This window comes from Rhagoletis pomonella, unplaced genomic scaffold (assembly GCF_013731165.1).
Source record: "Rhagoletis pomonella isolate Grant_MI unplaced genomic scaffold, Rhpom_1.0 Rhpom_scaffold_00002, whole genome shotgun sequence".
Classification (NCBI taxonomy): Eukaryota; Metazoa; Arthropoda; class Insecta; order Diptera; family Tephritidae; genus Rhagoletis; species Rhagoletis pomonella.
Window position 1 is genome coordinate 88,869,700 of NW_023458556.1, and position 26,473 is coordinate 88,896,172.

A 26,473-nucleotide genomic window follows, 5' to 3' on the forward strand; every position below is an offset into this window, starting at 1 on the left:
ATAATTTAATTCAGTCTGATTCGAGAGCCCAAACCCACTTGTTGTCTATTGGTTAATCGCGTAAAACTATTTTTTAAAAACGCCCGGACGCACGGAAATTACTTGAAACGCGCGATTATTACAGATAAACATGTACCATATATGTGTGTATGTGTGTATGTGTTGTCACCGCTGTGCATGCTTTGTATACATATACTTTCTTAATTACCCTGTAATCAAATGTACTACTTGTAAACTACCTCACAACTAGTATGAACCGCATGCCCAACTAGTCAGCCAAGTATAATTTTTCCATACAATCAACTGGTATTTTTAACATGGGGATGTCCTACGAGATGGCAATTGTCAGATTTCGGTCAGAAATATACCAGTCTCATACTAGTTCAAAATAGACAGAAAAATTCTAGTCCAATTATGGACCAAAACCATTACTTTAGGAGTCAAGAAATAAAATGAATTCATGAATATACAATAAAAAAGTTTTGATTAAGTACACCTTAATATATTACACATTTTTATTTAGCAGCCTTAGATTTGCCAATAATTAGTGTTAAATTTTTTGAGTATTAATTAAAAGCAAAAATAAATACATAAATATTCCAAATTTTCGAACATAAATTTAAATGCATTTTTCATTAAATGTTATTAAAAGTACAAGCTTTCAGGTACAATAAATACTATATTTTTATCTTTTTTAATTATATTGAATATGCAAAAGAAAACATTTTATGTACAAATAAAATGAATACTTTAGTTCATTTTTGAGTGAACCAAAATAAAAATAAAAGTTTTCATTAAAATAAATTAAATTCATTAAATTTGCATATTTAAGTCTATTCTTTTTAAAATTTTATAAAAGTAATAATTAATGTTTAAAATTTGAGATTTGGATAAGAATAAAATAAATGAATAATCTAAGCAGTTATTAAATATTCTTAATTTTTGTCTATAGTTTGGCTTTTTGATTGATAATAGAAATTAATCAAATAATTATATTAATCGTGCAACTAAAAAAAGTCGAAAATAATTGAAAATGATCAAAGATAACAAGATAATCATTAGGGCGGGTCGATTTAAAAATCGCTCATTGCTCTGTGAAAATCGTATTCTAGGGATCAAAATAAGAAACTTTGCCGAAGGAACCATACCTCTAAAACGAATTCTGATGTCCCCCAATTTGGGTCGAACTTTTGGGTAGGGGCAAATTTTGAAAAATCCCGCTTTGACCCATTTAGAGTGCTCCAATCGAGTCCAAATGTATGACCGACCCCCACTAACTTTGGACGGCCGATCCACCCATGCCAGTGGCACACCCCCTGGAACTCCCCTGGGGGGTTCCCCATACAATCATTTCAAAAAATCACCATTTTTGGCCTTTACATGAAAAAATCAGCTAAATGGCTATGTTTTTTCTTTATTTTTATTTATTTATTTATAATAATATTTATTATTTATTTATAATAATATCTATTTTTTCTCTTAAGAAATTTATTTAGTCAGAACATATGTAAATGAAAAAATTAATTTAAGTGAGTTATAGAAAAGAAACTAAAAAAAATTTTTTTTTAAGTCTTTTTTACTTTCAAGTCTGGGCAATTTCGCACGGCTCTAATGTCGTCGCCATAACAGCCTCTACATTTCCCGGTATAACCCGTTTGGAAACGCTAGCTAGCAATTGAACATGTCGTTCCGTTCCTTGTATGTGTGATGGAATTTTTGGATCATTAAACGGTGGATCATCTTGATTTAAATATTCTTTCAATGTATCGTACGGAATGCTTCGCGTGAATGGTGGTTCAAATACGATATTTATATCATTCAAATTGATCATTTCCGTATAACTTGTGCAATTAAAGTTTATATCTGGTTTTTTATAAACTCTAAGTTCGATTGGCTCGTCAACATCGGTTCGATAGCGTAGAATTTTTTTGATGGCACAGTCGCGCTTTTCTTTGCTATCATCAAACAACATTGATAAGAAGATATTTTCCGAATGCGCATAATATGAATTATCTTTAATTACTTGATTGACAATTTTGCGTAAACGAGGTTCTAGAAATCGTGACCAACCAATGAACTTGAAAAATAATGCACTGCCGTACACGACAGAGCTGTAATACTTGATATTGAAGTACATTGGCACATAACATTTAATTATAAATTCAACCAGAATTCTTAAATTTGCATCTGGATTTTCCGTTGTCACATATAATCGCAATAATCTAGCGGCCTTGGTGAGCCACCGAGAATGTACAATTTTCCCTGGTTTGATGTTAGCCAGATCCACCGGAACCACGCCGCTAGAAATAGCATGGGTCATGTCGTATAAGTACTTCGAATCGGTGGAAAATTCAATTTTTTCTGGAGCAGGGGGCATATTTTGCAACTCAATTTTCTGGAAGCCGTCCACCACCTGAAAATATATAATAATAAAATAATTAAAAATGGTTGACAATTATAATAAATGAGTGATAGCAATAACTTACCGGAAGAGTTTCACAGGTTTCGATTTGACGGCTCAGTTTTCCGGTTGCCGATCTTGGTCCAGTGCTGGTTGATTTATCCAAAGCTTCAAACAAATGCCGAAACGGAAGTTCGTTGAAGTGTAGAAGGCAAACGAACCAATGCAATGGTCTTTTTAACAGCAATTCGAATCGTCGTATAATTCCACCGTGTGGGCCAGTGTTTGTTGGCTCACCGTCAGTGCATATTCCAATTAATGCATCCAGTGATATATTTTTATCGTTGAAAAAAACATTTAATTTGCTTGTTTTGTATTCAGCGGTTTCATGTTCCAGTCTTACGTAACCAATCAATTCAGAATTGGGTTCTCTCAAGATGAGGTTCTTTTACCATCCTAGTATGATACTTCTCATCAATTTTACAACGCTTTTATCAACTTGCAATGTTGTGTTCCAGAAACTTTCAATGTTGTGTTCCAGAAACTTTCAATGTTGTGTGTCCGACACCATAAAGCAAAGCTTTGAAAAGCTCCTATAAAAAAGCATAGTGAATAGGGCGAGGTAGATGACATCTAGATGTCGCCCTATGTACTACGCTTGCTACACCGGAAATAGACGACACGCCATTTTTTTAAATAAAATTAATTGGTGCTCGTTTGTATGTACATACATATGTAAATGCATGTGTGTGCACCTTTCTATTAATATCGTTGAATTATTTTAATATCTATTGCAAACTTTTATTCAGACAGGACTAAAAAGTAGAAAATAAATAATATAAAAAAAAACTTTTTAATATACAACGCTTTTATAAATGGACTAAAAATAGAAAATAATACTTCTCAGTCCCATAGAATTTGTTTTGATAACTTTTGATTTTGAAATTTTAGCAAAAGTCATTATAAACAATCTATGAAATTGAAAATGAAAAGCGTGGGGCGCATGTAATACACTTGAATTGATATGAAAAGTAATATATGTATGTATGTATGTGGGTATATGAATAACGACCGCTTAAAATCGATTTCAAAGTTCTACTTTCGCTGTAGAAATTTTAGGTCTACGTTATGTAGTTTGACTATTGTCAACTAAATCGAATGCTTTGTATTGCATGCGCTCCACGTTTTTCATTTTCAATTTCATAGATTGTTTATAATGACTTTTGCTAAAATTTCAAAATCAAAAGTTATCAAAACAAATTCTATGGGACTGAGAAGTATTATTTTCTACTTTTTAGTCCATTTATAAAAGCGTTGTATATTAAAAAGTTTTTTTTATATTATTTATTATCTATCGTTAAAGTATCATCTTTTATGCCATCGAATGAAAACGCTAACAAATTGGTATCATCTAACCGTTTGCGAAGCACTTCTTGTCTGCATTTCTCTTTTTCTCTGCGAACTTTCGATTTATCCATGATGAGAGGTTTCCCATGCTTATCTTTAATTTTAAAATCTTGCAAAAGAGCGGTTCCCAATGCTGATGCTACTCTGTCAGGCACACCAAATCTGTCACATACCAAGGCAAAGTTAAAACAATCGTATCTCTCTGTGTATTGTGAACTTGTGCTTCTATCCATATCTTCTTGAACCGGTGGCGGTGCGTATGTTGAATCATCGGGATCTTGGTATGTTGGCATTGATGACATAGACGTTGCTCCTTGCTCTTCAGTTTCCATCACAAATGCATCCATTGTTAGTCTTCTCTGATTATGTTGATCGTGCATGAACTCTTTGAGGCGTTCGGGAACCCAGCCGCATGCACATGGAGCTGCCTTCAAATCGCATTTACATGTTCCATGTTGTTTCCAGAGATTTTACATACTCTGTAAATTGTTGGGTGTTGTTTCTTCTCTTGATTTGCTCTTGATACTTGTCAAGCAATTTATTCAATTTATTAAATACACTTTTTTTCAGCATTATTTCCATACCAAGTTTTTCCCAAATTCCAATCAACTTATCTTGTACTTGAATAGTGAATGATTTATGGGAAAACTTTTTTTGTTCTGTTTTAGCACGTTCGCTTAAGTAAAAATAATATCTCAAGATATCCAGATGGGTTGGTAAATTAAGATCAGTTAAATCAGTAGACACACCAAAAACAGTAACATCATGCTTGGGTATATGACTCATTGGGTTTTCGATAGTTGTTGATGTAGTTGCTTCATCTTGCGGTGTAGAGGATGGTGGATTCATTGTAAACTTTTTGATTTGGAATGGTCACTTCACTTATTATTTTTTTTGAAATATTTTTTTATCTGAAATTAGCACTTCACACTTTGAGTTCTTCACAACGACTTAATGCATTCACAAAAACTGTTGCGTTATATATGGTCTACGAGACGAGGTAATAAGAATGAATTGGTAATTTCAATTCTACCTGCTGTGTCTTGTGGTGGCTTAAAAAAAACAACACAAGCAATTTTACGACATGCAAATGCCTTGGTTTTAAAAGGGTTGTAAAAACGCTAATTTCTAATAATTTTTTTTAATTTCTTTTCTATTACTAAGTTAAATTCATTTTTTCATTTACATATGTTCTGACTAAATAAATTTCTAAAGAGCAAAATAAACTCCAAAAAGAAAAAACATAGGCATTTCGCTGATTTTTTCATGTAAAGTGCAAAACGGGCGATTTTTTGAAATGTTTGTATGGTGAACACCCAGGGGGGTTCCAGGGGGTGTGCCACTGGCATCGATGGGTCGGGCCTCCAAAGTTAGTGGGGGTCGGTCATACACTTGGACTCGATTGGAGCACTCTAAATGGGTCAAAGTGGGATTTTTCAAAATTTGCCCCTACCCAAAAGTTCGACCCAAATTGGGGGACATCAGAATTCGTTTTAGAGGTATGGTTCCTTCGGCAAAGTTTCTTATTTTGATCTCTAGAATATGATTTTCACAGAGCAATGGGCGATTTTTTTGCCTCCCCACAAATCGACCCGGCCTAATAATCATGTATTTAAAATTAACGAATTAATTAAAACTTGTGTAAAGTAATTAATAATTAATTATTAAAAAGGTGCTAATATCGGTATTTAATCATTAAACGGTTATCCAAAAAACATGCTTTAATTAATAATCATTGTGAACATTAATCACTATTTAACAGGTTTGTTATAATTGAATACGTACTCTCTTTAATGGTTTACAATATACAAATAAAAGTTATAATATTTTGTGTACTTTATTATATTAAACTGTCGAAGTCAAATAAAACAGGGCATATATAAATCGTTTTGTACTTGGTACAAGTGTGGTCATTTTCAAACTAGTTCGGCTTCAGTCAGGAAATTCTAGTTGTAAACTAGTATTTTTCCTGACTAGTTTGGGGTTTCACTGCAGGGTACATATGAAAAAGCATCCGAGACGTGCAAAACGCCATCCGCGCAGTAAAAAATTCTTCATTTTAATACGGGCGTATTTGAATTGAATATTTCCATTATACGTGGTGTAGTGTTGATTTAAATACGAACATTTTTAAACGGTAATCAAGTACAAAATTTTAATTTTTACAACGCGTTTTTTTCTCAGTGTAGACATTCCAGGTGCCTATTGCATAAACGTGACAGGTGCGACAATTGTCGATTTTTCTATAAAATTTCAGAGCCTGAATTGTCGACATTTTTTCTGTTTCATATACGCTTGTATTAACTGTGATTTTTTTTAGAAAGCGACAGTGACAATACTGGAATATTGTCGACAATGGTGCTGACAATTGTCACTCGGACAAAATTGTCACGACAATAGCGACAAAACTAAATAGCTCCGTCGGAATCTTTTCACACAAGGTGCATCAATACAAGGTGATGTTGATTGAACAGCTGATTGCATATTTTTGTACAGGAGAATGTCATCCAAGACGAAATGGCGCAACTTTAGGATGTCAACAAAACGAATTGACGAAAATTGTATCCTATTCCGTTTCGTTTTGACATCTTGATGTACCAAAAAGCAATGACAAAATACACGGGACTTTTACTTATATACAATTGCCACCACCTTGTATGGATGCACCTTGGTTTTCACAGGAGAATTTTGTAAATTTTTTTATGGTAATTGCGCACATTTTATCAGTTTTCAATAACTTGAATATTTCTTAAAACTAAAATAATGCAAATGCAATTATTACATATGAATTACATAAAAATTTCTTATGACAGGTGACAATTTTACAACGACAATTTTAAAACCCGACAATGATAATTTGTCACTTTTTCAATGGAATTGAAGCGGTGGTGACAATTGTTTTTATGAAACAAAACAACCACCAATCTGTCGAATTGTCACTGACAATACGAAAAATGCCTGTCGTTCCAAAATTATCACTGTCACTTTATGAAATAGGCCCCATACATTTGAAAAAAGTATCATTGATTCGAAATTCTAATATTTTCAAAAAACACAACTTCACGAATTTCCCACACGAATTCCTAACTTCTAGCACTTTACTTTTTTCAAATTACTTTCAGTATAACTCAAAAACTTGCTGTTAAAATTCATTTCAATTGAAGGAAGTTCCGCTGATAGGATTAATAACACTATACGGCAAAATCAACTTTTTTTCTGGGTTGATATTTCCAAACCAATTTTTTTTAAGAGCTTGAGTCATAGGTAAAACAGTGACTTCTCCGTTTTTCGAAGTTGGCCTCCGAAATCGAGATATGGGCCTTCGAAGTTCGAAATAGGATCTTTGGTAAAATATTATATTAAATTATTACATGTAAATAACTAAAAACCTAAAAATATAGGCGTAGTACTCCTTTTGCTCGTATTTAAATGGTATACAAATTTTTTTGTGCAGACTTATATTACAGGTGCTATAAGGGGTCAAAGTTCAGGTCTTCGAAAAATTAATTTCCTTATATTTCAAAAAATTTTGAACAGATTTTTAAAAAATTTATATCGTTGTAAAGGTGATTAAATCCGCTTACCTTCGATATGCATATTTGTATACTTCGTGTATCAAAATTTTAGAAAAAGGACATTTAAGAGAAAAAATACCTTTTTTTATTAAAAAAAAAAATTTTTTAAACAAAAAAATTACCAACCGATTTTTAAACAATTGGTACCGTTGTAAAGGCGTTTAAACCCCCTTTCTTCTGGTAGGCATATTTGCATACTTCGTATATACAAATTTGAGAAAAACACTTAAAAGGAAAAAATACCAATTTTTTCTTATAAAAAATATTTTAAACGAATAAATTACTAATTAGTAATACAATTGAATACTTTATTTAAACAAAACAGAAAATTACCTTTAATTTTATGTATAACCTGTTATGTAAAAAATCAAAAACCATGGCGTTTTTATATTTTTATATGCCTTAGACTTCTGTTACATATACTTTCGCTTTATTTTTAACAGGGCTGTGGGTGAACAGGACTAAACACTATTAATTATTTGTTTTAGTTAAATACGGTATTCAATTGAATTACTAATTAGTAATTTTTTTTTATTTTTTTTATAAGAAAAAAATTGGTATTTTTTCCTTTTAAGTGTTTCTCAAATTTTTATATACGAAATATACAAATATGCATATTAGACGAAAGGGGGTTTAATCGTCTTAACAACGATGCCAACTTTTTTAAATCTGTTAGTATTTTTTTGTTTAAAATATTTTTTTTTACAAAAAAAGGTATTTTTTCTTTTAAATGTGTTTTTTCTCAAATTTTTATGTACAAAGTATACAAATATGCATATCAGGAGATTTAATCACCTTCACAAAGATACCAATTGTTTAAAAATCGGTTAGTAATCTTTTTGTTTAAAATATTTTTTTTACAAAAAAAGGTATTTTTTCTTTAAATGTGTTTTTTCTCAAATTTTTATGTACGAAGTATACAAATATGCATATCACAATAAAGAGGGTTAAATCGCCTTTACAACGATATGAATCTTTTAAGATTCAGTTCAAAATTGTCTGAAATATTAAATTTTTCATTTTTCGAAGATCTGACCTTTGACCCGTTATAGCTCCTGTAATATTAGTTTTCACAAAAAAATTTATATACCATATAAATAAGAGGAAAAGGCGAACCACGTCTGTATTTTTACTTTTTTTGCTTTTTACGTGCAATAATTAAAAATAATTTTTTACCAAAGGTCCAATTTCGAACTTCGAAGGCCCATATCTCAATTTCGGAGGCTAACTTCGAAAAACGGGGAACTAACTTTTTTTTACTTATGACTCAATCTCTTTAAAAAAGTTAGTTTGGTCCAATACCCAGCCGAGTGCTGTACAGTGTAATATGAACGGCGTTAATTTACCGTAAAGTATGACAGCTGTTTCTTATTCATCAATTACTTACTAAATTTTATTGCTTGGTATGGTATGCAAAAAATTCTCGTCTTTAGACAGAAAATCCCGTTCTCTCTTCTGGTCATGAAATCCCCAAAAAAGAGAGAAATCCCGCAAACTGGCAACACTACATTGATCTTATTAAAAAAAAAAAAAAATGTTCCCCAAACTTAAAAATTTTTAAATCCGATTTGGATTTGCATGAAAAACCAGACGGACCAAAAGTCACCAAAGAGTTTTTTTGGTAATAAAAGCTATCACCGAGGTTTTCTGAATTCACGGTGTTATCGGAAGCATTCAAATTTATTTTGTATCCTGATGTGACTTCACTTGATCAACTGAACTTGTTTAAATTTGATTGGATGAAAACTGAAGATTTTTAAAAGCAGCTGATTGAGTTCCGGTAGAATTCAATACGGACTAAAAACTTTGTCGAGTTGGAATCAATCGAATTAGAAAACCCATCAGCCAATTTGAGCAAAAATGTTATCACTTACTAAAATTTTGGAAACTTGGAATTCAATTCCAGACACGTTAGCTGCCTGCAGAAGCTGGTGTTTGCTAATATTATGCATGTAAGTCCTCATCACTTACCACCCAAGGTACACAGCCACGCTTAATTCGTTCTTTTTTAAATTTTTTGTTCGATTTAATCATCAATTTATGTCCTCAAGGACGGTCATGATTTCTCGTTGGCAAGTCATGGTTATATTGAATATATCTTTGGAAATAATGGCACGTATTTGTATAGAGGTTCGCCGGCCCTGGCCTCACTAAGCCAGTTCTTCAGAAGCCAGTGAAATGAAAAATAATGTGACAGTGGACTTGAGTAAGATAAGTTAAACATTTTTTTGAAAATTGTTAGCAGCACAAGAAGTATGGATGAGTTTGATAAGGAATCAAAAATGATTGAATCCTAAATCATGTACACTGAGGGAAAAAAATATTAAAATCAAATAGAAACGTAATTGATCTTACTATTAATCATTTGTCGGACCCGGAAGAATAGGACCACTATAACATATAGCTCCCATACAACTGATTGTTCAGATATGAGATTTTTCGTTATAACTTCTCCATTTATGCAGCTAGAAACATGAAATTTTGCAATACTTCCACCCATTATCAACAGAAAACTTAGAGTGAAAATTACAAAGATCGGGTCACTATAATATATAGCTCTCATAGAACTGATTGTTCAGATATAAGATTTTTCGTTATAACTCCTCCATTTAAGTAGCTAGACACATGAAATTTTGCACTGTTGTCACTTATTATCAAAAGAATACTTTCAGTGAAAATGGCGAAGATCGGGTCGCTACAACCTATATCCAAAATACAACTGATTGTTCAGATATGAGATTTTTTGCCATAACTTCTTCATTTATGCAGCTGGGAACATCAAAATTCGCACCGTTTTCACTCATTATTAACAGAATACTTACAGTGAAAATAACAAAGATCGGGTCACTTTTACATATAGCTCCCATACAACTGATTGTTCAGATATGCGATTTTTTTGTTATAACTACTCCATCTATGCAGCTAGAAACATGAAATTTCGCACTATTTTCACTCATTATCAACAGAAAGTTTACAGTAAAATTAACAAAGATCGGGTCACTATAACCTGTTTATTGCCCCCATACAACTGATTGTTCAGATATTGGGTTTTACTGTAAAATTCCTTTATTTAGACTTTATCTCTTGTACCACTGATTGTTCAGATACCAGTTTTTGCGATATATGTATCTCCTTTATGTAGGAAGCTAAACTCATTAAATTGTGTTACCGGTTTACGTACCGATCACACAGCAGTGAAAATCACTTAGATTGGTGCTATATAAGGTATATCTTCCATACCTCTGATTGTTTAGATATGATTTTTTATATATGTATGTATCTCCTCTATCTATGCCTGCTGTGAATATATAAATTTATTCAAATGCAGTAATCTGTTAAAGTAAAATTTTCAGATGCTCATGAAAGGTATGAGAAAAGCATAGCCGAAGACAGCGCTGCTCTTACTTGTTTTTACTATGCTTTATTTCCCTCAGTGTAACTGGTTACAATTGTTTGTTTGTTCATGAAACATTTTCAGTTAAAAGAATGTTAGTGAATAAAAATATATCTATAGCATTCTTTTTATTCCTCGCTAACACTAAGATAATTCAGTATCTTAACTCTAGATTACAATATTTTTTCACTTGCTTTTATAATATTCCAATCGCCTAATTCATATAGTATGGTTACATGCTCAAATAATTAGGTAGGTACATGTTTAAAGCAATTTTCGAAAAAACTGTAATAGCTTCATCATCCCTATATCGATTTTCATTTCCCAAATATCGTTTCGCAAGTGTTTAAATTTAAGTGGAAGTTGCCTTAAGGCGTACTAACGAAATCTAACTATTATACTATTTTTGTATCCTTACAGATCGACTGCCCCTTGAAGGTTAAAGTGGGATCACAACGAAAACCGGCTGGGTTTCAGTCGCAATTGGTTTGTTTGACTACGGGTCCAAATAGAAGAAATGTTCAAGTGACATCATTATGCATTAATTCCAATTATGGACTGTAAGTGGAAAATTTCGCTTTCGCCTTCACATACTTAGCCCAAAATATGGCAATTTAAATCAATATTTTAAAAATATAAGTACTAGGGTGCTTTTTTTCGGCGACTATTTTCTTTTTTGACTCCCAAATTTTGAGAGAAGTATCTAAAAACAAGTTCCCTGAAAATTTGACCCTTAATATAATTAATAAGTGCTCGACCAAGGCGTGCAAAGATTTCAGGCGTTCAAAATACACGTAAACTTTGATTGTTTTTCTTCAAAATTCTATATCTCAAGTTGAAGTAGTGTGGAATTTTCATTGATTATTGAGCTAAATTGTAGAAATTGTTGATCAACTTCAAAGCCCAGTATCTCAAGAAATATCGATGCTGGTGATTTGGTGTTCAAAAACTTTTTTGTAGGAAATTGAATGGCCTAAACGTTTGTCATTTGTAATTTTTCTGTAGATCTTGTTATTTACGAGATAGGGTAAAAAACGGGATTTTCATGAAAACATTGGGTTTAGTGACCCGTACTACATCGCTGGTGGGAGTTAGGGTTACGTCGCAATGGAGAGCGTTCAATTCTGAAGAAAACCCATCACTGACCATGATTATACCATAAAATGCCCCTGAGCTATAGAATTTTGAACAAAAACAATCAAAGTTTACGTGTATTTTGAACGGGAAATCTTTGCACGCCTTGGTCGAGCACTTAATATTAATATTAAAGGCTCAAATTTTCAGGGAACTTGTTTTTAGATATTTCCCACAAAATTTCGAGGTGGGAATAAAAAAAAAATTGTCGCCGAAAAAAGGGTACCCTAATGCATACACATACTATCGGGTGAGCTTACCTTTTCGGAGTCGTAACATTTTATCACGTCTTTATCAACTTGCTTTCTTGTTTATTTAGATTTCAGTATTATTAACAGGGAACAGATTTTTAGGACCTAAAACCCTATAAAAAAGGCAAAATAAAATAAAGAAATAGGCAGTAAAACGCACTAGAAATCGCAAAAAAGGCAAAATAAGGCACTAAAAAGACAAAAACCGAAAAATAATCAAAAAATACATTGATATTGGAAATGTTTATTTTACAAGTAAAAAGAGAAAAGTTATGAACTAGTTTCATTATATAAAAAATTTGTACTTTGAATATTTGACTATTTTCTCCTTTCGAGTTTTTAACTCACAAAACTTTAATCTTTATAGTTGTAGTAACATTGAACTACAATTTGCGTTTTGAAGTTTTCTGGCAGCATTTTCATTAGATTTTCGCGAATAAAAGCCTTGAATGTACTAAACGTGCGCTCGTCGTGAGTTGATACAAGTGGCGCCCAATTTAAATATGTAACGTTTAAGACTTTCATATTATCAGGAATAAGGGCTTTATTCTTGTCCTTTATAATTAAAGGTAGAAAAGGCAAAAAAAGACAACATCAAATGTGTATATATGAAATCAGGGAAAGCTAAATAATGGACATTCTTAATCGAATGTACTCTATCCCTTTAGCAGAAACAAGGCAATTTCCATAAAATCCGTTCCCTGATTATTATAGAAAAAGTTAACGAGTCAAGACACAATATACTTAGGATATGTAGTATATTTAGTATAGAACGTAAAAAACATAGAACATGCAAAACTAGCCTAGACATATGTATACCCCCTTAATATTATATGTTCTCTGGTACATAGCAGGGTTGTTGCGAATATTCGCATTCGCAACCGCGGAGCTTCCGCATTAATTTTAACATTCGCATTCGCAATAATAATGCGGAGCTTTTGCGAATGCGATTGTTGTGCAAGTGCACCGATACAACGTATATCTGGCAAACAAAATGACAAATTGTAGTCAATATTTTTTGCCTGTGGTCGTTGCTGTATTTGTGTAAACAAAACTGGTCATATGTCATAATATTTATCAAAATTGATAAAAATGTCTTTAAACATATTATTTCTTAAGCTGTATAACCGAGCTAGTTATCAAGTTCCCTCTTCTACTTGACCTTTGACGTATGTCAAAGAGAACATAGTCCTTTTAATAATATATATATTTTATTTTCTCTTCTTTAAATACCTGCATTGGTTTCTTTCTTTACTATGATTTTTTTCTTGGACCAATCTTAAAAAAACGACTAGACATAAAAGAAGAAAATGTGCACTGTAATTTTAAACCATTTCAGATGGGGCTATTTGGGGAATTTATTTAAAGCAAAAATTTTAAAAACAGTAATTTTGTTTACTTTTGTGAGCGCGAGTTTCACCAATCCTTCTATTCGCAAATAGTTAGTAGCAAAAGTACAATATTTTTCACACATGCTATCCGGTTGCTAGTTTTTTTCAGTTGTTCAAAATAGCCCAACATATTTAGTAGAATCTAATGACTAATTTTAGTACAATATTTCGTAAGAATAACTTAGGGGGGGTCACCCCAAACACCGACCCACGATTGTAATAGATGTTGAGTTATCAATTGAGTTGTCAAAATGGTGGGTTGGAAAAAACAAAAAATGTCAAATAAAACTAACCTAATCCAGAGCACCACCTCGAATGTCGGGACTTCGCGCCACGTGGACCATCAGGCTCCCAATCACACTATTGTGTAGGTGCGCTCATATTGCATACATCTTTACATATGTAGGTACTAAACACACAGTACATACATATCTAAAAGAGAGTTCATCAGCACGTCCGCCTGCGGGATTTTCCTTTTTTTTTGGTTTTTCCATAATTAAGTCAGAACCTAAGTTACAAAAAAAAAAAAATATATATATATATATATATATATAGATAGCTATATCAAAGAAACCACTCTTGGGCTGTACTTTGCAGCTCAATGTAAAAAAACATAAACAAAAACTTGGAATTTTAAATAAGTTAACCTTTATATAAATTTTGCCTCAAAAGTGTGAATTACTTAAACTACCTAAAAATTTAGAGTGCCTAATTAAATATGTTATTAAATCTATTTACTTAGCTAAGATCAGCATTAGGAAAAATCCTGCTTCTTTAAACTGTCTTGAACTTTAATCGGAGTTAAACTAAGCAAAAAATAAAATAAAAAATAAAAAAAATATATCCTAAATATTTGAGTTTTATAATATAGTGCCCCCTCTTAAAGTTTTTAATAGGGACACGAATTTCGATACGATACGATACCATATCGATACTTTTGGCATTCGATACCGATATTTTCTACTCGATAGTTTTAAAACGATAGGGGAGCTCACGTTGAGTAGCATTTTAGGTGTAAAGTTGCTACGTAGCAATCTACCACATGTTTTGTTTCTCTTCCAACAACAAAATGCGTGCTAGATTGCTACGTAGCAACTTTACACCTAAAATGCTACGGAAAACGAGTACCGCTGATATTTTTTGGAATCGAGTACCAGAACCCTAGTATCGTATCGAATGTAATAAACTCACTGTTCAATATTATTGCATAGTCTTTTACTTTCCTACTAACATTTGCAGCCCTATAGTGTTGTACTGAACATTGAATTGTTTTACCTTTTGCAACCCTGTAATGACAACTGAGAACTGTATTTTTTGTAATAAACTCTCTTGAATTCTGAATTTTTAAAGAAAAGACACGCGGTTTTTTCATTTAACCTTAATTTTATAACAAGGTTCGTATTACTATTAATGTCTTCGCAACACTCACATTACAAGGATAATGTTATTAACAATTCTTCCCGATGTAAATTGGGCTTTTAAGAGCAGAAATGTGTAATATAGGCTGACTTCCAAAACGTACCAATACAATGTTTGGATACTGTTCTACTGCGGTATTTAAACTGTTTGTGTTTGCAGAGTTGCGAAACATTGCAACATATACATTGCATATTTTGAATATTTAGTAAAACAATGATCACCATTTCGATATTTTCCATATTTAAAACCCAAATGGTAACTAAAACCAAACGAAGCATCAACTTAGTTTTTGATGCGCTGATTACTCTAGCGATACGTTTCGATAACTTTTCGGATGCGTTTCGGAAAAGTATACATTGTCAAACAATTGTAGTTTGGCGTTATGGAACATTAAACTTTGTACGTATGCAATGCAATTGACGTTTTGGATGTCAGCCATAGTTAGGATTGCATGTGGTGGAATTTGAACCCGCGACCTCGGTGTTTTAAGACAACACCTCAATCTCTACGTGTTGTTACACAATATATTAGTGTTTGACCGAGATTATGCTCCGATTTGTAAAGTGCGCCTTAAGTTCTAAACACATTAAAAACGACGAGCTACGGGCCACAGCTTCCAATTTGTTATCTTCATTGTCTAAACGCTTTGTCGATGGCGACATGATCTTTTTGAATGCGTCGGCGACATCATGAATTTGTACGAGTTTGACATAAAAGAAGAGTAAGAACCTTATCTGTCGCTGGAAAAATAGAAATAGATCTAATCTGGCGACAACCACAGTCGTCGCGTAGCCCGGTCGGCGCCAAAATAATTATCTACATAAGAGTTCGTGTTAAAATAATTTGACAGCTATGGTCCATAGCTCGTCGTTTTCATTGTGGTCGGGCTATTAATCCCTACAGTCCCTACAGTTTTATGTCGACTTTGAACGGCGATTTTGTTTTAATTTTTTTCATTTTCAAGTTTTGAGCACGGTTAGATTACACCACAGCGGCCTATATACGAGACCCAAGAATGATAGAATACAAGATTGCGCCAATCGAGCTGAGAGCAACTGGCCGTGACGTCAAAATATACCAGAATGAGAGAGCATGACGAACTGGACAAGAAAAAGAAGAAGCATCGAACAAAAGGCAGTATTGCCAAGTTTTGAATTTGAAAAAGCACCAAATTGGTGTATTTTATGGATTTTATATGAATACATAATTTTATTGTAAGGATGCCGATTTAAATTAATAAAAATCAATGTTTCTTGCACAACGGTCGATTTCTTCTGGCATGATTGAAGGTGCTGCACATATTTCGTTGTCGCTTATGATTGTCACTGTGCCATGATTTTGTTTAAATTTTTGTAAAATTGCTTAGTACACTTACGATTGCTATAAATTTTGCTTCCATTTTTTTAAGATTTTCTAATTTGAAGTCTTCAAACTAAAAACAAAAGCACCAAGCGCAAAACTCAAAAATTTTCGCTTTTTGAATACCCACTAAATTTGGTGCGAAAAGCATCAAGTTGGCAACAGTGAATGTAAACAAAAGTATATGTGACCTGGTCTACGAAAAGGGAGCTTACGTGCGAAAACTAGTTTTCTGTGAAAAAGCTGTTAAAAGTAAGCAACTCGTTTCGTCAGTTTCTCATTATCTCGTTAATTGTTCTCCGCGCCGGACGTACAGTAAGTGTTGTTGTTGGTCGGAATATTAATATAGTTCATCGTGTAAGTTGCTAGTGTGGAACATTTAAAAATTTAAAATTTAAAAAAAATTTTTAGTACACTTCTAAGCAAGTTAGGATTTTCTGCTTTTCACCACGTGAAAAAGCATCTCATCTTCCATCCGAATCAACCAAAAAGTGAAAATTGATTTTTTGACACCTAAGCCCCCTTTCCGTAGACCAGGTCACATATTATGACGTCAGCGATTGGGTGGATGCTGTAAAATCGACGAAGAGAGGGTTAGCGGTCCGCGAATGGCGCGACCTTTATTTTCTGGATCGTGTACGAGACCTACATTCATATAAATTTTTTGGATTTTGGTATCGATATTTGGAATATCGAGTCTTTTTATTCCGATATTAATGGGTATCCGATATTTTTAAAGCGATACTTTAAATGAGTACCATATCGATACTTTCTGTTCGATATCGTGTCCCTAGTCTTTATACAACGCCACAGGCGAAACTAAAAGAGTGCGTAACATCCTAGCGGCATTGTGAGTAACCAAAATACTATAATTAGGTTTGAAGTAAATATGTACATTTGTATGTAAAAACACATCATAGCGGACAATTTGTATAATGTGCATACACAGCGTTTCTTTCTGTTAAGAACCTAGCTGCTGAAATATACATATACTCTCCGGCCACCGAACATCTCACCAGGCGCCTGCTGACATCGATCGGGACGAGCAATGTAAGTTTGTCAGTTTCTCTCAATTACATGTGTATGTACATATGTAGATATTTATATCCATTGATTTTTTTGTTTACATAAAGAGATTACATACCTTATTTTCGTATTTTTAACCGACTTCCAAAAAAGGAGGAGGTTATCAGTTCGTCGGAATATTTTTTTTTTTTTTTTTTTTATGTATGTTACCGCATAACTTTGGACCACGTCAACCGATTTCGATAATTCTTTTTGCATCGGAAAGGTAGTGTCTCAGAGGTGGTCCCATCTGGTTAAGATCCGATCAGCGGATCATGAGATATATATATATATATATTTTTTTATATGGGAGTTGAAGTCGGTTTTTTTTTTTGTTAAAAATTACTTGTTATTACAACGCTTTTATCAACTTGCAATGTTGTGGCTCCAGAAACTTTCAATGTTGTGGATCCAGAAACTTTCAATGTTGTATGTCCGACACCATAAAACCTTTGCTTTGCAAAGTTCCTATAAAAAAGTCTAGTGCATAGGGCGACATCTGTAGTGAATAGGGCGATGTAGATGACATCTAGATGTCGCCCTATGTACTACGTTCGCTACAGCGGAAATAGGCGACACGCCATTTCTTTAAAAGTTCCTATAAAAAGTCTAGTGCATAGGGCGACATCTGTAGTGCATAGGGCGAGGTAGATGACATCTAGATGTCGCCCTATGTAGTACGTTCGCTACAGCGGAAATAGACGACACGCCATTTCTTTAAATAAAATTAATTGGTGCTCGTTTGTATGTACATACATATGTAAATGCATGTGTGTGCACCTTTCTATTAATATCTTTGAATTATTTTAATATCTATCGCACAATTTTATACAGACAAGACAAAAAAGTAGAAAATAAATAATATAAAAAAAAACTTTTTAATATACAACGTTTTTATAAATGGACTAAAAAGTAGAAAATAATATTTCTCAGTCCCGTAGAATTTGTTTTGATAACTTTTGATTTTGAAATTTTAGCAAAAGTCGTTATGAACAACTTATGAGATTGAAAATGAAAAGCGTGGGGCGCATATAATAGCCACCTGAATTGATATGAAGGGTAATATATGTTCATATGTATGTGGATATATGAATAACGACCGCTTAAAATCGATCTCAAATTTGTACTGTCGCTGAAGAAATTTTAGGTCTATGTTATGTAGTTTGCTTATTGTCTATTAAATATAATGCTTTGTATTGCATGCGCCCCACGCTTTTCATTTTCAATCTCATAAGTTGTTTATAACGACTTTTGCTAAAATTTCAAAATCAAAAGTTATCAAAACAAATTCTATGGGACTGAGAAATATTATTTTCTACTTTTTAGTCCATTTATAAAAGCGTTGTATATTAAAAAGTTTTTTTTTAATATTATTTATGTTAACATTGAATTTTGGTTTTCATTCATGTGCACCATGCGGATAAGGTGACCCGATCTAAATATTGCTCATCTGTAGTACTAAATACCTAAAATTGTATGATGTAGCTTAATTATGTTTAGCTGTAGAAGCTTGTGTATGGAGTTATGAATAAAGAAATCTATGTAAAATTGTAATTGGAACCAACTGAAACTCTAAATAGTTTTATATTGTGAGAAGATGTGAACCTTGGGTATGCAAATTGGTTGGGTTCGGCGATGCAGTAAAGTATCTCTCATTGGTGGGGTAGGGGAGAATGGAGCAGCGAGTGTGTGGCTACTCCAAGGGGTTGGTCGAAAAATTTTCATTCCATGAGATGTCTGTCTGTGTAAGTTAAGTGTGTATACTAAGAGAACTCTCGTGTTTTCTGTCGTCCGTTTTTTTTATAGATATGTGCATGCATTTTTTTTGTAAAGTCAATGCCCTGCATCAATGTGGTGAGCAAAATCTACCCCCATCCGGCGAGCTAAGGACCAGGCTAAAGCGAGCATGCACAGCTCATCTACAAGCAGTATACATAATATGACTTGATTACAAAAATGGCGTCCAACGTGGGGCCCGGTCATATCAACTTTCAAGGGGTTTCCATTCAATAATACAACTTTTAAAAATACGTTTTATGAGTATGGAATAGGCGTAGATGAGGGCACTTCTTTATTGGCCTACCGACCGATATGGCTTCTTATGCTGACATTTAAATTTTGGAATTAGTATAACGATTTGTTTTTCTATCTAACCAGGGTTTAGGTCAACAATGTTTCTAGTAAATCTAAAAGAGGATTGTGTGTCTATCGGAATTATATTATTAATATATTATATTAGCAGCGAATCCCTTAAAATAATATATCAGTTTTTGGGGGAATGGTTCAGTCTATGAGGAAAATCAGATGCTCTCCTATTTGTGAAGTAGATTCCCGTGGACTCGAACTAGTCAGATGCAAAGCTAACCTTAGTTTTGTACTTCATATTTTTGAAAATCTAGATCAAACCCAGTAGTCCTGTTCGCAGACCTAAGGCAATAACATCATAATCCCACAATGGTTACAATAAAAAGTACTTATATAAATTATAAACACGTATATACACAGGGAATACATATAGTGAATCGAATGCATTTTAAACTTGCTATAAGTAGGCAAAAATAACATACTTAGTATTGAAGGTTTCAGGATATTTTTTTTGCATTTTTTTAGGGTTTCGGTTTATTGGGAACATGCCGCTTCGTCACAGCACCGAAGATTTGCTTCAGCTTGGGAATCCAACTGTGGCTTGCGGTATATGTAAGGAAGAGATTCCAGAAGGTCACCTTTCAGTTACACCCTTTCAGCACCCTCGAAAGGAGTTCTCGTGAAAAAACGGCATTCACTGTACCTATTAGAACGCACTATCAGTATACAATAATGCTATTTGATCTATGCAATGCTCACCATACAATGTGCAGACTAATGGACCGCGTAATACCATATAACCCGAAAGAGAAAGCATTCGTATAACTGGATAACCTTTTGTTAGTTTCGGAAGATTTCGAATCGCGTCTCGAGCTGTTGCTGACCATATTGGTAAGGCAGGTCTCACTATAAATATAGCGAAAAGTAAATTTTGTTTGACAGAGGTCCGGTATCTGGGATACGTAGTGGGGTCAGGAATGCTAAAGACAGACCCGGAAAAGGTATCCGCGATAACTAACTATTCAGTTCCAAAAACAGTGAAGCAGCTTCGTAGGTTCCTTGGAATGATGGGGTGGTATCGCCGATTTGTGTTAAACTTTGCCGAAGTTACCCATCCACTTATCGAGCTCCTAAAGAAATCTAAATCATTCGAATGGACAGACGAAGCTCAAATATCATTTGACTTGATAAAATCTCGACTAACATCGGCACCCTTTTTAGCGAATCCAGATTTTAAAAAACCATGATTCAGTGGGACGCAAGTTCGCACGGCGTAGGAGCGTTATTAGCACAAAAAAATAATGAGGGTGCCGAAATACCAATAGCCTTTATGTCGAAAAAGTTGAACAGGGCACAACAAAATTATTCGGTTACAGAAAGAGAGTGTTTGGCAGCTGTGTTAGCCATCAAAAAGTTTAGAGCATATGTAGAAGGACAAGCTTTCACGGCTGTAACTGACCACGCAAGTCTGCGATGGCTAATGAGGCAAACTGACCTAATAGTGTAAGAGCTGGCTACGCATTGGAAGGGGTCACTCGGTAAAGTAGAAATTTTAACATTTACAGGTTCGGTTGTTACCGATATAGCGAGAGGCAGGCTCAGAACTCTCACTGGAAGTATAAAGTGAGGGTGGGGGGTTAAACATGCAATTTTTTTTTTCGAAAAATAAGTAATGAGGTAAAGTTCTGAAAATTTGCAATATAATTGGAGACAATATAAGAAAGTAGGGGAAAAATTGTCAGAAGTCTAGGCGGAAGTTAAAGTGTCGTCAGACGACGCTAATGTTACAAAAAATTAGGTAAAAATTTGTCACTAGGTAAACTTCTGAAAATTTATATACTTATTCTGTAATTCAAAATGAAACTATTTGCAAATTGTCAGAAGTCTAGGTGGAAAAATAACGGAGATATTCCGATAGTAAAGGCGTCGTTGCTCCAATCGATCCATCATTATATCTCGTATTTTTGTATTGTATTCAGAATTTTTAGAAAAAGTCTAAGTATGCAGTTTCATAGCCCATTCAATTTTAGTAAAATAAATAAATATTAGTAAAAAAATAAGTAGCCCAAACTGAGTATATAAATACATACATATGTATGTAATCGAACATGTGTTTTTTTATTAAATAAAAAGTGGATTGTTTTTCATTATAATTATATTCGAGTAATTAACAAAAACGCATATTTTGAAACTGTGTAGTTTTTTATGTAAATGCATAAATACATACATATAGTCATTCTGCAAAACCGCGTAATTTATTGAACTTAAATGAATTGTGTTCTAATAAACCGATATTTTGGAACCTACCTACGAAATTTCAACGAAATCCGACAAGATTTGATGAAAATATACCTATTTGTTAATAAAGACGCATATAAAATCTGTAGTTTCCGGAAAACAAACAACAGCGTTGAGCGACCTCTAAATCTTGTTCAAATAAGCTGAAATTTTAGAATGAACTTGTCTTCCCTATTATCTTCAAGAATCCGAACGTTCTCAGTCGAAATTCAAAAAGTTCCAATTTTGACTCACCCTAATGTATATAAGAGGAGGCAAAGTCGGAGATGCTAGCCAAAAGAAAGACAAAAAAAAAAGAAAATATATCTCACTTCATTTCTGTAAGCAGCTCATAAGCATTTTTGTTTTTGTCAAACACTGCAGCATATGCATGTACATTAGGGTGGTCCAAAAATGCAGGTCAAAAAGTAAAGTCGGAATTTTTTAAATATAATAATAATAATAGATTGGCGCTTATACATATGTTAGTGTTTGGCCGAGCTTCTCCTCCGATTCGTGGCGTGCGCCTTGATGTTGACACAAAGAGCGGAGGGACCTACAGTTTTACGCCGACTCCGAATGGCGATTGTATTTTTATGAGAAGCTGTTTTTCATGGCAGAAATACACTCGGAGGTTTGCCATTGCCTGCCGAGGGACGACCGCTGTTAAGAAAAAACCTTTTTTTCTATATTTTTGCGATGTTGCTTTCACCAGGGTTTGAACCCGGGTGCTGCGGAGTGGCAGCGCGCACTGCTTACCACTACACCACCACAGCGGCCGATTTTTAAAATATACCCTTATTTTTATACCTTTCATGAGCATGAAATGGTTTTATAACTTTGGTCCGTTGTTTGTAAGTACCAGAATAAAAAGAGATAGACCCATTAAACTGCATACTTAAATGATCAGAACGTCGAGATGAGTCGATTTAGCCATGTCCGTCTGTCCGTCTGTCTGTCTGTCTGTCTGTCTGTCCGTCTGTTTGTATGCAATCTAGTCTCTCAGTTTTCGAGATATCCGGATGCAATTTGGTAGGTGGGTGTATTTTTATAATGTATTTATCATTTGTCGGAACCGGAAGAATCGGACCACTATAACATATTGCTCCCATACAATTGATTGTTGAGATATGAGATTTTTCGTTATAACTTCTCCATTTATGCAGCTAGAAACATGAAATTTTGCAATACTTCCACCCATTATCAACAGAAAACTTAGAGTGAAAATTACTCGTGTCACTACAACCTATAGCTCCCATACAACTGATTGTTCAGATATAAGGTTTTTCGTTATAACTCCTCCTTTTAAGTAGCTAGGAACATGAAATTTTGCACTGTTGTCACTCATTATCAAAAGAATAATTTCAGTGAAAATGGCGAGGATCGGGTCGCTATAACCTATAGCCTCCATAAAACTGATTGTTCAGATATGAGATTTTTTGCCATAACTTCTCCATTTATGCAGCTAGGAACATGAAAATTTTCAACGTTTTCACTCATTATTAACAGAATACAGTGAAAATAACAAAGGTCGGGTCATTATAACATATATACCCCATACAACTGATTGTTCAGTTATGAGACTCCATTTATGCAGTTAGGAACATGAAACTTTGCAATACTTCCACCTATTATCAACAGAATACTTACAGTGAAAATAACAAAGATCGGCATATAGCTCCCATACAACTGATTGTTCAGATAAGCGATTTTTTGTTATGACTCCTCCATTTATGCGGCTAGAAACAAGAAATTTCGCACTATTTTCACTCATTATAAACAGAAAGTTTACAGTAAAATTAACAAAGATCGGGTCACTATAACCTTTTTATTGCCTCCATACAACTGATTGTTCAGATATGGGGTATTACTGTAAAACTTCTTTATTTGGACAGCTAAAACCGATACATTTCGTAAGCTATTTTATAAATAATAATACAGAGTATACTTAGAAAATCGTCCGTCAAAATCTATGCTGTATAAGCTTTATCTCTTATACCACTGATTGTTCAGATGCCAGTTTTTGCGATATATCTCCTTTGTGTAGCAAGCTAAACCCATTAAATTGTGTTACCGGTTTACATACCGATCACACAGCAGTGAAAATCACTCAGATTGGTGCTATATAAGGTATATCTTCCATACCTCTGATTGTTTAGATATGATTTTTTATATGTGTGTGAATATATAAATTTTTTTAAATGCAGTAATCTGTTAAAGTAAAATTTTCAGATGTTCATGAAAGGTATGAAGACTTCGGCATAGCCGAAGACAGCGGTGCTCTTGTTTTATTTTGAAATCAAAAAATATTTGGAGGTTGCTCCACGCGCGCAAATTCTGCCATGTGTTTTATATGGGGAAAAAACAACTTTTCGTAGAAATGGTATAGAGTTCTCAAAAATCAATATTTTTCCATCGGAAAACTCTGTTTATCTGCAGGAGATTCCCAGTAATAATACCCCATTGTTTAGTTAAACATTCTTTCATCGCAACTATACTTTATATGCCAGCCAAAAACCCACAAAAACCCCGAAAAATGCAATAGGGGGAACAATAAAAAATCGTTAGTATTAAAAAATGGTTAAATAAACAATTGGGTATTATTATTGAAATTCTCCTGAAGAGAACCAGGGTTTTCCTGAATTCTATACCATTTCTATGAAAAATTGTTTGTTTGCCATATAAAAATACATGGAAAACTTTGAGCCCTTTGAGCGAAAATAAAAAAATAGGGGTATACTTTTTTCGATATAGAACACTCTTAGGGCCGTTTGCACCATGTCTAGTTAACGCTAACTGGAGGTACATCCTTCAGTTAAGCACGTTAACTGCTTTATCGATCACATGTTATATGATGGGTGTCGATAACGTCGATAAAGATGTTTAACTGGGAGTTAGAATTAACTAGACATGGTGCAACGGCCCTTAGGGGGTGAGAGTATTACAATTACGACTCTACTGTTTTTGGACCACCCTAATATACATACATATGTACATTTGGAAATGCACTTATGCAAAGCAAGAATTCGCATGAATTTTAGTTGATTAGCCGTCGCCGCTGCTTTCTTTAGAGTAGGGATGGATGCCCAAATCAGCACATATGTGTCGCGGGCGACTGCGCGTGCAAAGCTTTGCACAGCGGTGCTGGGCAAGCGCGGAAGTAAAAAGTTATCGGTAGGGGAAAACGAAGTCAACAGAATAGTGAGATTGTATGTGTGACAGTGATGGAAAATGAGTGTGCATTGTGCCATTTTCGGCCCTTTCGGAAGCAGCCGGCCCCTTCAGCACAATCGTTGATTTTCGGCACTATTTTTGAGTAACTCAATGTAACTAATAAATATTTCGTTCGGATCCGCAGTTAAAAATATTTTTTTACATTTAATCGTATGTGCTTAAACTGATAAATGATATAAACATAGAAACGCAAGCAGAAGAATCTCGCTTCCACATTCTGCATATGCGCTTAACATTTTTGTTTAAACAAATTTGTCGAAATTTCATCTCTAAAGCAAATATTAAATATCATTTAATATATACTTTAGATTTAAATAATCATTTTTAGTGGTGGGCGAGTCCGAGATGTTTAAATGATCGAGATAGTACATTCAATTCGCGTAGATTTTTGAGAACTTTTTTCGTTGAAGGTGTTGAAGCTTAATTTAAAATATTCGAATAAAAAACAACAACGCTACACGCGCATTCATCCATTTAATACAAAATGCGAACGTTCGTTATATGGAAGAGAGTGCGCAACACCGCAAACAGAAAAATTAAAAAAATCAATGGTATTTTCTAGACACTTCAAACTTGCACCTTATTGTACTAGAATGAATGGGCTACAAAATTGTTAACCCAAAACATGTCTACAAATTCTGAACAAAAACTGTGAAAATTTGATGAAACTTTGTTGATTTTTTCATTCTTTCAAGTTTTGATTTATTTGCAAGGTTTTTGTTTGATAATGAGCTACCATTTTATAAAAAAAATAATTAAAATTATTTAAAAAAATAAAATAAATACCGGGTGACCGTGTAATTTTGTCAAAGATGAAGACAATGATGATAAAACATTAATACACTATATAGGTCAGTTCATATTAATGAACATAAAATGAGATCACTATCGATAAAATGGAAATCCTCAAGGGAAATTTATAATTTCAACGCATGGAATTTACATACATTTTTTTTTTACTTTCAACCCCCGAATTGCTCAATTACTTCTATTTCTGCAGGATCGCCATTAGGTAAATTGCATTTCCAAAGATTTTTTCAAAATAAATAGCGATGAGGGATATTTCACCCGCCGGTGATAAGAAATCGCAATCACCATAACGCACATCACTAATATTACTGTTCACGATCACGTTTACATTCAATATTACAATTCATAATTTCGTTTTGTAACAAATATGAAATATAGGTATATCCATTTACTTAAATGTAAACGGATTAAGAATCAAAGTGCTAGAAGAGATTTGAGCGTTTGGTACAAAAAGTATTTTTGATGTTGAAATTGTACTTAAAATCGGCAAATTGTACTTTTGGACATTTTAAAATTAATTGTACTGAAAAAAGTACAATTGTACTTAAAATATCAACACTGTTTCACTGGCGCTGTACTTGCTGCAGCGATGCCAGATTTGAGCGTACCCAATTTTTTACCGATAATAACTCATGCGAGGGATTTGGGTATTGGGCATTTTACAAGCCTAT

The 26,473-nt window shown here is 33.6% G+C and overlaps 1 protein-coding gene across 1 annotated transcript in view; it reads left to right on the forward strand.

Annotated features, from left to right (window-relative positions):
* The window catches only part of LOC118755845 (syntaxin-binding protein 5), a gene marked incomplete at its 5' end in the record, with an annotated part of 814,838 nt that overhangs the window by 457,299 nt on the left and 331,066 nt on the right, over positions 1–26,473 (forward strand). The window contains 1 exon segment of the mRNA XM_036490656.1: positions 11,198–11,337. Coding sequence (XP_036346549.1) covers positions 11,198–11,337 — 140 coding nt within the window.